A 15,048-nucleotide genomic window follows, 5' to 3' on the forward strand; every position below is an offset into this window, starting at 1 on the left:
CACACACACACACACACACACACACACACACACACACACACACACACGCACACACACACGCACGCACACACACACACGCACACACACACACAGACACACAGACACACACACAGACGCCTCCCACACGCACACTGTCTCTCCCTCTGTCTCAAACTCCCACATGAGCGTTTTCACTGGGCATGTATACAGTAGCTGGAATTCAGAAGCGAAGCAGCCTAAAAGGTCATTGTCTGGCCTCATTAGCACTATCTGCCACACGGCTGTAATAATGAAACCATAATGAGATATTATTAGTAAGTATATAAGGTAATGTGGGTCATTGAATGACCTGGGATCATCTGTTAAACTCTTCTCCAATCTTACTTTATCATGTTCATACCTAACACAGGATATGTTACCCACACAGCAAACATCTTGCAGTGTTTCTTAGTTAAACGTTAGGGATAACGGTCTAATGTCTGTTTGTCAACGGTATAATCTACAATAGCTTTAGAAACATTCTGAGAACATTCCAACAACAGAGCTGAAGGGAGGTGTTCCTAGAACATTGAAGAAAAAGGGAATCAAAGGGGAAAATCCATTATGTCCCAGTCTTTTTTTGTTTATTAGATGGGTAGGTATGATCTTTGAACCTCCCACCTTTCCAGTCTGACCTACGATGACCTCAGTCTTCCCCAGGGTGTCTGAGAAACTGCCTAATTGTTACATTGTTTGTTTTGTTGTTGTGTGCGTGCCTGCCTGCACCCAGTACCCCTGTGTCACCAGAACCGGATAATAATTGTTCCCCTGAGGTGGGGGGTCAGACATATTTTTGGGGAGAGGAGAGTGAGGATTATTGTCTAATACCAACGTTGTTAACGGCCCCGTGTTCAAAATTAAACCGATTGGTGAGGCTATCATAACAACAGTCCTGGCTAGAGCAGACATGATAGCTGTAAGTGGCATTAACCCAAAATATATATGGGTTAATGACGCCCAGAGACAGATCTGGGGTGAGGTCTGGGGTGAGGTGGTTTAGGGGGTCTATTTGGGCATTGGGGAAATCCCCTCTTCTAACCCATCAACCTGACTCACACATCATAGCCAAATGGCTGATTCACCTCCGGATGGGTGCATTTCTTAAGGGCAAATAAAGGTGGTTATCATGTGAGTAGAGAGGGTAGTGAAAGTCAAGTCGCTCTGACTCAATCGATCCCATCTCAAATGTTAATATATACACAGTCACTCAGGACATAGAGGATACTAACAAAGTCTCTGTATAATGTTTTTAAAAAGCATGGGGACTGCAGACTATGAGAACAGTTGGTGAAGGAGAGTTCTGATAGATGATTTCAAGATCTCAGCAAAGTTCATTGAGGGGAGAATGAGTGGCCACCAGCCGTTTGTCTGAAGGTACTGTACTGTATGTCTGTTTGTCTGCTCCCCCAGAGAGGAGTATTAGTAGGCAGGGGGGCTGCAGCCTGCTTGAGGCAGTCTGCAGAACGTGAGCACACACATATACACACACACACAAAGCCCTCACAGGAAGCAAAGCTATCATCTTCAGGTCAGGTCAGGTGTGTTGGAGAGGTAGGATGTGTGAGTACCATCCTTAATTTTGCTGAACCCTGCCTACGTGAAAACGTTGAAAATTCTAATTTGAAATAGGACAGTCAATTATTCATTTGTTTCACACTGCATTTCTACTTGACTTACTTTCCACAATTCATTTAACTAATGTAGCATTTTCCAAAACATTTTAAATGTTTTATTAACTTGTAACACACACACATGCGCGTGCAGGCAAGCATTCGCACGCTCACACAAACACGCACACACACAACATAAAAGCCTGTTGCCGGGGCTTCTTCCCCTCTTCCTCCATGGTCTTCCTCCATGGTCTTGTGGCCAGCTAGGTCACTCGTGATACAAGTCAGTATTCTAAGTCCACCCATGTCTGAGAACGTTGGGAGATGAAGTGTAAAACACCCACTAGGGGCAACAGTGAGCAGTGTTAAGTAGCTTCAAGCATCTGCCACTGATTCCAGAGATTGCATGTTGGAATCCAGCAATAGAACGTTTTTGATACTATTGTTTTAAGCCTATCCATTCGGAGTTAATGCCTAATCTTAAGAATTTGGATGTAATGCCTAAACTCAACCCTAAGCATAAAAATCTGGAGTTAATGCCCAAACTAAACATTAAACACCTTGAAATGTCACGTTTGAGAAACATGGATGAACATCTAGCCTAATTCTGACCTGAGACTGTGAGAGCTGGGAGCTTGTGAAAGAATGTAGGACCCCTACCGTCAGTACCCTGGGCCCTCGTACATTCATCACTGCATCCCAATGTCTCTCACACCCCGCCCCGTCTCTGCTGTTTGTTTCTTTATCTTAACACACAATTAACCAAACCATGTTGTTTCTAAAGCATTAAAACACTACTTTACTTTAAATCTCCCTCTCGTCCAACTGTTATGTGACATGTGGCCCATGCACCGAATAGTTTGACCACAGTGCTTAAAACCCATGATTTATATTTAACTTGATTTATTCAAACATTTGGCCAAAGCCATCAATCTCTTCAGGGAGATGCTTGAAACATTTGACAGTGGAAAATAAGCACACGCCTGCGCGCTCACGCAGAAGTATTATCATTTTTATTTGAAGTCTCCGTTGACAAATTGTGTTTAAACGGCTGCTGAAGCGCCGAGCTGAGTGTGTGCACTGGCAAGATCCAAGTCTCAGTTGAATAGCAAATTGGTCCAAATTATTGAAAGGAAAAAAGCCTTGGGAACAGGAGGGGTAGGAGTAGGAGACGGGAGGAGGGGGGGCAGCAACAATCCTTTTCCCTTCCCAGATGGTCAGAACAGTACCGATCGCATCACATTCCGCGGAGCGTCGCCAGGTCCTATGGTGAAGTGCCATCGCTCTAATCAAAAACAAACGGAGCCGCAGCTTTCGCTTGCGCTCAACTCAGCTCCAGTACGGAACGTCCATCCTTGGCTGTGCGAGGTCTCCGTCTGGCCGATATTCGGTGCCGACGGGGCCTTGAATGATTGAACTGTGGTTAATTGAAGAAGCGGGAGAAGTAAATACGAGCACACCACTCAAGACGAAGTTACTATGGAGAAGCGCAGGGAGGCAGGAGTCTAACGTGGATAGGGGGCACAAATCAAATCAAAATATTTACTATTCGGATTAATTCAATTTTGAACACTTCATTTTCAGAGGGATTTTCATCAGATTTTCTGGCAATTATCACACGCAAGCATGAACGGAAAGGAAGCGAGGTTTTGCAGGGGATGCTGGAGGCTACTGCTGCTGTCAAGCATTCTGGTTCTACACTTGATTCCCCTCTTTGTACATGGTAAGAAATCATATCATTTTTGACTCACAAGAAAGCATGGGTTGTCTCTCTGTTTTCCCTCGCATGCGTGTGATAGGCTGACCACGGTGAAACCAGTGACTAAACACACTTGCACAGAGAGTCAGTCCAACAAAGGGGACCAGTGAGCCTTCTATTGTAGACTGGAGCCGACTGGTCATGCGCTCACTCTCAGGATAGTGTCATTAAGCACTGCACCATAGGTTATCTTTGCCAAACCAATATTTTATTTGGGTTATGAGATGACATTCTGGGTGGGATATTGTGGGGCAATGTGTCAATTCCAAAGAGTGGCAATTGCACGGAGGTTGTATTGGTTTTTGGAGAGCCGGATGGCACAATTGCCTTTCAGCAATGACCCACTCTCTGTATCGGTGTTACCGGGTAATAGTGGCGAGCCGATGCGCTAAGACTGCACCCCCGAGGCTGCTGCTGTCACTATGGCAATGATGGAGCCAGGCGACACAAAGGCAGGATTACGGTCGGAGTCCCTGTTGCATTATTCATCAACCAATCTGAACGGACATTCTGATACAGCGCGCCTTGGCTTTTATAGAAAACATGAAAAGACACTGAAAACTCTCTATCCTCATTTTCTCATGCTGAATCACAGCACTTCTTATATATTAATAATGTTGTTGGATATGAATAGCCCAGGGATAGAATCAATATGACATCATGGGGATATAGCCTATATAAAATAAATAAAATATCATATAGGCTACCTAATCTAGTCGATTAATTTTATTTAAATGTCCTTACTCAGTCGCCATTACCATTAGATTTTATGTTTGGCCACTTCTGCTTGGATGGGAGGATGATGTCCAGTGATTGTAGGAATGGGAGCGTGAATTGGTACTCTACAGACAATGTAGTCTGCGGAAGGATGGGATGATAAGCTATATTTATTTATCCATATATCAGTCTGTGTAGCCTCTGGAGACTGGAATCTCCCTGGCTGGTCCGGGTTGCTGCACTATTGTCCAACCGGCAAAAAGAGGATCCGTTTATGCCCATCACCGCCCAGCAACAGGGCACTGAAGACGGTACTGATGCGCCAAGACATGCTTTAACAATGTCCGGATTAAATGGATGAATATATAATATAACGTCAGCCTTGCCAAATATATACAATCATAGCTGCAGGAAAGTAGGGGTGCTGAGGGTGCAGCACCCTCTGATAAAAATACAATTAAAAACATTAGTTCCACAAAATTTGTGAACTAGGCTTTTAATCATTTTCTTGCTTCACCGGTGGGCTGTGGCAGTGGCACCACTTGCTCCTTCTACTGTGAACACTGGGGACCAAAGAATGGTGTCCCTAACAATGACAGTTGTTAGGGACAGGGCATCTCTTCTTGGTGCCATTTTCAGTCTTCCATAGGGAAGTGAAGAGATGGTTAGGGGGTAGTAGTGAGGGATGTGGAGGCACCCCCCCTCCCCCACTCAGAATGATGGCCGTGTGAGCAGGTTTGGACGGGTGTTGGAGGGGGTAATGGTAGTCAAGGCTCAGCCACATTTCCAGGATTTATGTCCCTGGGGCCAGCATGGTGATGGACTCTGGGAATGATGGACGCTGGGAAGGTCGGCCTCCCAGCCAGCCCGCCTGCCTGCCTCTCCCTCCCTCCTGCCTGCCTCTCCCTCCCTCCTGCCTGCCTCTCCCTCCCTACTGCCTGCCTCTCCCTCCATCCTGCCTGCCTCTCCCTCCTTTCCTCTGCTCTCCTCTGGCCTGCTGACACACATCTGCCGCGGACAGATTATCTTTGAAAAGCAGTGTGTTAATCTTCAAGCCAAATCCCCCCAGCCTTTTATATAGCAGTTTAGGAAAAAACACACATTTTGATCATAACAGTCATTTTAAAATCAATATAAAGTAAATTGGAGAAATAGTGCACATCTCTCTCTCTCTCTCTCTCTCTCTCTCTCTCTCTCTCTCTCTCTCTCTCTCTCTCTCTCTCTCTCTCTCTCTCTCTCTCTCTCTCTCTCTCTCTCTCTCTCTCTCTCTCTCTCTCTCTCTCTCTCTCTCTCTCTCTCTCTCTCTCTCTCTCTCTCTCTCTCTCTCTCTCTCTCTCTCTCTCTCTCTCTCTCTCTCTCTCTCTCTCTCTCTCTCTCTCTCTCTCTCTCTCTCTGTGTGTGTTCTGTATGATGCCACTGTGGTATGTGCTCTGTGTAATGGTAAATGTGACCCAGGTTAGATATGCCACATGCTAGAACAGTCTACCTACATATCCTTCTTACATTGGTCTGCTCATTAGAAAACACCTGCCAATGGGTGTAGTCCCAACCCTCCTTTCTCTAGTCCCAGGAGTATACATGACTCATTTCACATTAGTCATACAATGAGCTTTGTTCACTGCTAGGTTGGACACATCACCAATGGAGAGCTGAAATCATTAGAATCATTAGGACGACCTCAACCCCCTGCACCTCAACCCCCTGCACCTCAACCCCCTGCACCTCACATGCTGCACTCCTCACATGCTGAATCTTTGGATTCCACCTCCCTCCATCTCAAACAATGGCTTGCTCAGCGCAAAGACGTCTCTGCATGTGTAACATGAAACCCGCTTTAGGCAGCTCCTCTCGGTGTCGCTTCAGGGGGATTGTGGGGTGACTTTGCATCTCATCAGAGGAGGAGAAGCGCGGGGAGAAGCAGAGAAGAAGACAAAATAGTGTTATCCCGTTCTCTCTGTCCTACCACCTGCACCCCCCTGCTCCAAGGTTCTGCCTCCAGTTGCCAGCAGGGGACCGTTAACATAGGTGTCGGTTGGCTTGACCTGGCCAGCCGTTTAAACGTGTGAGCATTCCCATAGGTTGTGATAGTGTTAAGAATGAGTGTGTATCTTTGTGTTCTTGTACGTTCTAGTAGTCTGTGTGCGTGTCAGTGAGTTCATGTGAGTGCACGCGCCTCCTAATGTGTCAGCGCACATCTAGTCTCCTCCACAAAGCGAACCGTGCTCTGCAATGCGAGCAGAGCGTATTACATCACCGAGACGGCTTCCATAGTTGAGCCCTGTCCTATTAGTATTCATTCCCCTACCTCCCCCTGTCAAAGAGGTGGTCCTCTGTAGCTCAGTTGGTAGAGCACAGTGCTTGAAACACAAGGATAGTGGGTTCCATTCCCTGGACCACCCATATGTCAAATGTATGCATGCGTGACTGTAAGTCACTTTGGATAAAAGCATCTGCTAAATGGCATATGTTATTATATATTAATAAAGAAATCCACAACACTACCACATTCAGCTGAACCAGACCAAGAAAGAACAAAAGGAAAAACAATAATAAAATGGATAATAAGATTACTGATATCTGGATTAATGTGGTCTGTGTGATCCCTGGATGCCTTTGAAAGCTGGGAGTTTATCGAATCCTTGATTTTTAATTAGGCTAATCACTTAAATCAGTGGTTCCCAACCTTTTTCAGTTACTGTATACCACCAACTGAATTTAGCTCTGCCTGGAGGACCCCTGTGGTACCCCCTCGTGTGCATTTTATGGTATCATGAGTCTCAAGTGCCCCCTATGGATAGGCCAAGTACCCCAGGGTTCCTAGTACCTCTGGTTGGGAACCGCTGACTTAAACCAATCAGGAGGAAGCAAGAAGGTAAAGGAGTAGAGTATGGACACCGGAGGGGCATGCTGAGAGAGGACAGGCTCCCTGTTCTGCATTTTGATAACACACATGCACACACACAAACTTCAAGTGTTATGTAAGCCACACACCTGCACACACACACCTTTTGTTCTTACGCAATGAATATTTATGTCTGAAAATGTGAGTATTAGCATTTTGTCCTTGTAATGTGTGCATGCGTGTGTTTGTGTGCAGATCTGTTAGGTTAGCAACGCTGCATCAACTCTCTCTCTGCACAGTGAGGGCAAGCCCGTTGCCATGGCAACACAGCCCTCCTCCAGCCTGCCACCTGTTGAGCACAGAAATGAAAGGTTTAATGTGATGGAGGGAGGAAGGTATAGAGAGAGAGAAGGAGAGAGAGAGATTGAGAGAGTGGTAGGTGGAAATCAGTGCAGGGGTATTATGCAGGGGTATTAGTCTGTTGAATGCAGACCCATGCATATCCACTTTCATCGATATTAATGAGTGGTATTGAGTAAAGAGAAAAAGGTTAATGCATTATTCATAATGGTTATATAGTGTGTGTGTGTTATACGTGCACACATGTGTGTATGTGTGTGTCTACATACAGTATGAAGGTCCTCTCTTGAGGATTGTTTAGAGGGAGCTCACTGTAAAATCAATGGAAACGAGTGATCAGTCAGACTCTCTCTCTCACACAACCTCATCATCCTTTTCACTTGACTATCATCCTTTGCTGTTCATCTCTCTGTCTCTCATGTGCTCCTAACTGCCATTCCGTCTGCTCATCTTTTTCACTACACCATCCTCCTATCTCACACTCTCACTCTTGGCATCTCCATACTCTCTCTCGCTTATTCTGTGCCTCCCTCTGCTCTATCTCTCCATTTCTCTCTCAACTGCTTTCTCTCTTCCTCCCCCTCTCTTTCCCTCCCTCCCGCTTTCCCTCCCTTTTCCCCCTCTCTTTCCCTCCCTCTTTCCCTCCCTTTTCCCCTCCCTCTCTGTCCCTCCCATTTTCCCTCCCTCTCTTTCCCTCCCTCTCGTCCCCTCCCATTTTCCCTCCCTCTTTCCCTCTCTCTCTTTCCCTCCCTCTTTCCCTCCCTCTCTTTCCCAGAGACGTATAAACAGATATATTTATTTGCAGCTACAGCCAGCAGGGCTGTATTTTATCTCACTGCTCTGGCCACCCTGACCATTGACCCTTCACCCCTATATCCTTCTGTCTGTGTCAGCAGACACTGTCTGGGAGCTAAAATCTGTCACAAACAATCACCGTCCTCTTTACTGTCTGTCATAGCCAATCACAATCCCCCGTTTCATTTGGAGGTAGGCAACGCATCCCAACTAACCAAGAAACAAAAGACTTGGCAGATAGCCAACATCAACCCTGTTGCCCCTGGCAATGCCAAATATCTCTCATTACTGCCACCCACGCCCTCCGCAACAGGGGCTGAAACCTACCCCAACACCCCCATACCCCCCAAACACCTCAGAATACCCTTTAAGGGTTGAGGGGGTTCCTTATGTAACACTGTCTGACTGTCCTGTCTGAAAATGGAGCACAAAGACCACTTTATCCCCCCCCCCCAACCTCCCAGGCCGCCACACACCGCTCTCCGACAGCACTAGGCCCGGGGGTCTGCTGTGGCCCCTGTGAGCCTCATTCCATCTGGGCCAGGGGGACAATCAGTGGTGGAGGCCGGGGACGGTGAGAAGGCCAGGTCTAAACAGGGATCTGACCCTACCCTGGCAATCCCCATTCAGGCCATTGTGGCATCATGCCAGGCTGCCACCCTGCTGGACCTGTGGATCTAATGTCCGTTTTATTGGGCATCCCGGATACCACCGCCTTGTTAACAGGCTCTGTGTCATAGTGGGCACAGTGTAGCTTTTTGGCTGGGATTGGGTTGGTGTTCAGGATGTATGGTTACTCATGCTGAATAGGTAAGTCACCTACCTCTATCTCACACAAGTCTCCCTTTGATATCAATCCATGATTTACGCAATAGTTTTGCGTCTGTAGGCCTACCTCAAGTTAGGCTTTGAATTACATTGCATTTTTGAGCTTTGTTTTTCTACCTCAAATAATGTTTTTTTAGATAATACATGCAGGTTTTGTATTCTCTGATCTCCCAAAACATTGCTTGATCACAAACAGTCTCAAACGCAATATGAAGTATTTTTAGACTGGTATTAATAGTCTCGCCTTGCAACTGGATAAACCAAATCAGTGTCTTCACATTGTTTCAAGAGAATGAGACTGCTATTTGTCTCTGGTGTATACAAGTCTTTCATTGGAAACCTCAACTCAAGTAACTCCAAGAATGGTGTAAGCAACTTAATGTGTTCTAGTTTGACTTCAGAAACAGCCGCACATATACGGCCAGGCCCACTCTCCCTGCATGTCAGCAGAAGTCTCTATGACTAAACTTCAGTTCTCCTTATTGAATCAAAAGCCTTTATTTGTGGCCTGGTCAGGTGATGAGGAGATAGATAGCTGTGTACTAGTGGGAGATATGGATCTGCTGTTCACAGTGGTTCTCTATCTATGGGTCCTGGCTAAGGCTGCAAAATTCAGTGAACTTTCAATAAATGCCCTGGTTTTCCCGATATCCCGGTTGGAGGATTCCCGGATTCTGGAAATCTCCAACCAGAATTTCTGGAAAACCAGGGAATTTTTTAAAAGTTAACAGGATTTTACAACCCTAGTCCTGGCCGGTGGTGCCCAGCGAAATCAGCGACCTGTCAAAAGTCTCCTTGTTAATCCAATTAGGTTAACAAGACTCGATGTGAGGATACATTTTTAATTGAAACTCACTTCAGAGAATCAGCAAAGCTCTCTGGCAGACAGACACACTGCTGCCTACAATAGAGCGGCTCTTCAAGAGCAACACTGGTGTCCTCCCTAGAGAGAGACAGACAGAGAGAAACGGAAGGGGTTGAGAGAGTATGTGTGTGTGTCTACGGTGATAGTCAAATGACCAAATCGCCCCCTAGTGGCCTCATGGGTGGAATGGTATTCATATTCTTCGTAATTTCATAATTAATTAACGTTATTTATAAAAACCTGCTGAAAATCCGATGTTTCTATGTCAAACAGTTTTGTTATATTTCAGTCTTCTGTGATGTACAGTATATACAGTGTTATATTGGTATGCAAACTCAAATGTAATATATTTCAACTCTATATCTGACATTGTACAGGTGTTTTCTTTTCTTTAAGCACATAACCATGTGTGTGAGGTGTATACTTTTTTTCAAAGTAGATTTGGTTAAGACTACCAAGAAACACTCTGTGTGACCCTGATTTAGCCCACTGCAGTAAAAGGTTTTAAGAATACTTTGAAGATTATTTATTTTTTACCTTGAAGTAATCACTTGAAGATTCAAATTTTGGACAGCCTATGATTCTCCATGATATGACATTGCTTATATAGTGATTATATTACATTTTAGAAGAGAGAACCACATGTATGGAATGTTTTAATTGATGAAGGAGTTGATGCCCAATGCAGTACAACTCCAGTATTCCTGACTTAATGTCACGCCCTGACCTTAGAGAGCTTTTTATGTCTCTATTTTGGGTTTGGTCAGGGTGTGATTTGGGTGGGCATTCTATGTTCTATTTTCTATGTTTTTGTATTTCTTTGTTTTGGCCAGGTATGGTTCTCAATCAGGGACAGCTGTCTATCGTTGTCTCTGATTGGGAACCATACTTAGGTAGCCCTTTTCCCTCCTTTCTGTGTGGGAAGTTGTCTTTGTTTGTGGCACTATAGCCCTTAAGCTTCACGGTCGTTTAACATTTTTTTAAATTGTTTTTGTCGGCGTCATCTTAATATAAGGAGAAAAGGTATGCTTACCACGCTGCGCCTTGGTCCACTTCATTCGACGGCCGTGACACTTAATAACCCTGACAAACCCGACATCCATGAAATCTAGACATTTATACTGCACATAAATGACAGTCGTCATTCAAAATCAAAAGTAACAGTCAGTATCTGGTGTGGCCACCAGCTGCATTAAGTACTGCAGTGCATCTCCTCCTCATGGGCGGCACCAGATTTGCCAGTTCTTGCTGTGAGATGTTACCCCACCCTTCCACCAAGGCACCTGCAAGTTCCTGGACATTTCTGGGAGGAATGGCCCTAGCCCTCACCCTCCAATCCAACAGGTCCCAGACGTGCTCAATGGGATTGAGATCCGGGCTCTTCGCTGGCATGGCAGAATACTGACATTCCTGTCTTGCAGGAAATCACACACAGAACAAGCAGTATGGCTGGTGGCATTGTCATGCTGGAGGGTCATGTCAGGATGAGCCTGCAGGAAGGGTACCACATGAGGGGGGATGATGTCTTCCCCGTAACGCACAGCGTTGAGATTGCCTGCAATGACAACAAGCTCAGTCTGATGATGCTGTGACACACCGCCCCAGACCATGACGGACCCTCCACCTCCAAATCGATCCCGTTCCAGAGTACAGGCCTCGGTGTAACGCTCATTCCTTCGAAGATAAACGCAAATCTAACCATTACCCCTGGTGAGACAAAACCGCGACTCGTCAGTGAAGAGCACTTTTTTGCCAGTCCTGTCTGGTCCAGCGACGGTGGGTTTGTGCCCATAGGGGACGTTGTTGCCGGTGATGTCTGGTGAGGACCTGTCTTACAACAGGCCTACAAGCCCTCAGTCCAGCCTCTCTCAGCCTATTGCAGACAGTCTGAGCACTGATGGAGGGTTTGTGCGTTCCTGGTGTAACTCGGGCAGTTGTTGTTGCCATCTTGTACCTGTCCCGCAGGTGTGATGTTCGGATGTACCGATCCTGTGCAGGTGTTGTTACACATGGTCTGCCACTGCGAGGAAGATCAGATGTCCGCCCTGTCTCCCTGTAGCACTGTCTTAGGCGTCTCACAGTACAGACATTGCAATTTATTGCCCTGGCCACATCTGCAGTCTTCATGCCTCCTTGCAGCATGCCTAAGGTCAGTAGAAAGGCCTCTTTAGTGTCCTAAGTTTTCATAACTGTGACCTTAATTGCCTACCATCTGTAAGCTGTTAGTGTCTTAACGACCGTTCCACAGGTGCATGTTCATTCATTGTTTATGGTTCATTGAACAAGAATGGGAAACAGTGTTTAAACCCTTTACAATGAAGATCTGTGAAGTCATTTGGATTTTTACAAATTATCTTTGAAAGACAGGGTCCTGAAAAAGGGACGTTTAGTTGTTGATGGTGAAAACAACAGGAAACCTAGACTCATGTTACTGTTTGGCCATTTTGCCAGAAACAATGAGACAGACCTTGTCTTTGGAACGTTACTTTCTGTCTCTGTTTGTTTTCCAGACATACAACTATAAAAGACACAAAGTGACTGAGTGATTGTTAGAGCTGAACAAATACAGAAGTGTGACTAAAGTGTCTCTTTACCGTCAGAGGGAGCTGTCTGTTGAGTAGCCTTTTCCCCTGGGGACTACTCACACAGAGTTAGCTAGCCTGTTCTGTTCGCTGTAGAGTTCATCACTTAATGAGGGAATGACTGTGTGTGTGTGTGTGTGTGTGTGTGTGTGTGTGTGTGTGTGTGTGTGTGTGTGTGTGTGTGTGTGTGTGTGTGTGTGTGTGTGTGTGTGTGTGTGTGTGTGTGTGTGTGTGTGTGTGTGTGTGTGTGTGTGTGTGTGTGTGTGTGTGTGTGTGTGTGTGTGTGTGTGTGTGTGTGTGTGCATCTGTGTGTGTGTGTGTGCAGTATATTCCTTTAAGTATATTCCCTGAACATGTGTGTAAGCGTGGCATGCCATAGTGGTTTTGGCCGAAGCGACGCTGCTCAGAATGTCAGATGATGTCTTTAACAGCAGTGTGAGTCTATCTGGTGGGTGGATGGATTAACTCAAAATTCATCCTCATTTTGAAAGCCTCTGTTTCTCTGACTACAGCAGTAAAAAGCCCAGGATTCCACCTGGCTGCTACCATAATACTAACGTGACGGCACCCATTAACAACCTTTATCTGCTTAGTAATGTAATACTCTATAGGCCTACTGTATATTTCCTAGAAATAGTTCTAGTATAACAGCAACTGGTTTTGTTGAAGCTTTGTGAGTTATTTGGTTGTCACGCACCACTTTTAATGAATAAATAGTTATATTGTTTCATATGAGATAATGGTTTGTGTGGGTGTGAAGGTTCTTCTTCGTTTTCACGTTGAAACCGAGACATCACGTCACAAATGGCATAGCGCTTATTAAACATGATGATGGTATTTCTGTGAAAGGAAACATGTTGGTCTCTCTTACTGACAAATCCAACACTTTTTCACGGAACTACATGTTTGTCTGGTTAAAGTAATGTGTCTCACTGTGTTTCTCTCAGCGCTGCTCTCTGTGAGACTGCAGGGTGAAGATGCCATATGACCGCCTCCCCTCCAGATCACTCCATCTCCCACAGGGAGCCCCGGAGCCCCTAAACCCCAAACCATAATCCCTAATCCCAGCTCCTTGCCATTCAAGTACATTAGTCAATTATTACACTTAATCCATGGGGTTCGCCAAAGCTGCTTTAGGAGAGGAATAAGGAGCTACACTTGGCTGAAGTCATTTACCAGTGGATAAGTATATGCCCAGTCCATCTTGGTTTAATTTGTTTTGCATTTTAGCCTCAGGGTAATGCTGGACTGTTGAGCCAGTTTGGGAGACAGATACCGCCCAATGACTAGGGACTTGAGTCACGATATGTTCAGTCATTCAATGGTTGACACAACTCGTGTGTGAAGCCTCAATGCAAGAAAGTCACTGGTCATCTCATAGTTTGTTCGGATGGTGTTTGTTTACTACAGATGTAGGATGTTAATTTTATCACTCTTTTGTTGCTGAGAATTTTCCTGCACAGCAGGAAATGCAAACGTGTAGTGCATCTGAGATTTAAAAAGGCTTCTAAGGTTTGTAATTTCCACTTAAAAAATGGCAGACTTGACTTGCCCTAACAAAAAATGTATCAACTCCTACAAAAAAAGTTGATTAATTCTAATGCACATAATAATTCACATTCTTGTTGCTGCCGGATTATTTTCATGCCGTAGCAAACTGGCTCCAATTAAGATCCTACATCTGTATCTCTGCCGCTTATAGTAGGTCTAGTTCTTGTGTCTATGTTTTGTATTATGAATGACATTAAGTGGACAGATTGATTAAAGGATATTCACTCATGGCCCTGACATCATTGTTTTCTTGTATGTTTGCAGGGAACACTCTGGGGGCCAATGTCACTGAGTTAGACACCACAGCCAACGTGACATCCCTGCCCAGTAAGGTGGAGGAAGCGGCCAAAGTGAATGATGTCCTTACCAAGGTGACCGGCATCAGCAGCTCAGTCAGCCCCGTCGTCACGGTGACCCAGAGGCCCGGCCACATGCCCCTCTCCGAAGAGGAGCAAGGCAGCGGCATGCTGGGAGAAGGGGTGTTGCCAGCCGAGGAGGAGGTGGTGGCCCCGCCCAGGATCAGCCCTGACTCAGCAGAGACAGAGCTCCTGCTGCCTAGCTACCCCCGTGGCACGGAGGAGGAAGAGGATGAAGAGGAGCACACCGACCCACCGTGGCTGAACGCCAGAGACAACGTCTTCGACCTGGACCGCCAAGAAGAAGTAGCCAATCTGGCCACCACCACTGCCCCTCCACCCGCCGCTGCTAACCCCTCCCGCCCGGACGTCCTCACGGTGGACTTCTTCGACCCCGCCTCTCGCGGCCGCGGCCTGGACCTAGCCCCGCCCTCTCCCTCCTCTTTGGCCCACGAGCTCCAGGGTGGCGACCCCACTTCCTGGGCCATGCCAGACAACTACGACTACCTCACGCCGTATGAAGACGGTGCGTCGCCCACCCCTGATGAGTACTCCTACAGCACCACTACTGATACCTTGGATGGGGATGACGACTTGAGGCTAACTGCCGGGCCTCCATCGCGCTCCAGGCCCAGGGCTCCCCCAGGTTCAGGCTCCCTTACCCCAGACAAGAGGCTGCCCAGTGGGGATGTTGCTGCTGCTCCAGAGGGCCCTGCGGCAGCCCCTCCAGCGTTACCCGTGGATGGCTCAGACGGAGCCGGTGGC

The 15,048-nt window shown here is 46.4% G+C and overlaps 1 protein-coding gene across 12 annotated transcripts in view; it reads left to right on the top strand.

Annotated features, from left to right (window-relative positions):
• The first annotated feature begins 2,671 nt into the window (after positions 1-2,671).
• Positions 2,672-15,048, top strand: part of LOC139564491 (chondroitin sulfate proteoglycan 5-like) — a 34,596-nt gene continuing 22,219 nt past the window's right edge. For 2 of the 12 annotated variants that reach the window (XM_071384057.1, XM_071384059.1), the window contains exons 1-2: positions 2,673-3,351; positions 14,192-15,048. The exon at positions 14,192-15,048 is cut by the window's right edge and continues 119 nt beyond it. In XM_071384057.1, coding sequence (XP_071240158.1) covers positions 3,255-3,351; positions 14,192-15,048 — 954 coding nt within the window. In that variant the 5' untranslated portion in view covers positions 2,673-3,254. Of the gene's footprint in view, positions 3,352-14,191 lie in introns of all 12 variants that reach the window. The other 10 variants (XM_071384047.1, XM_071384048.1, XM_071384052.1 and 7 more) reach the window with 6 other exon arrangements.

The sequence above is a fragment of the Salvelinus alpinus genome, chromosome 35, assembly GCF_045679555.1.
Source record: "Salvelinus alpinus chromosome 35, SLU_Salpinus.1, whole genome shotgun sequence".
Classification (NCBI taxonomy): domain Eukaryota; kingdom Metazoa; phylum Chordata; class Actinopteri; order Salmoniformes; family Salmonidae; genus Salvelinus; species Salvelinus alpinus.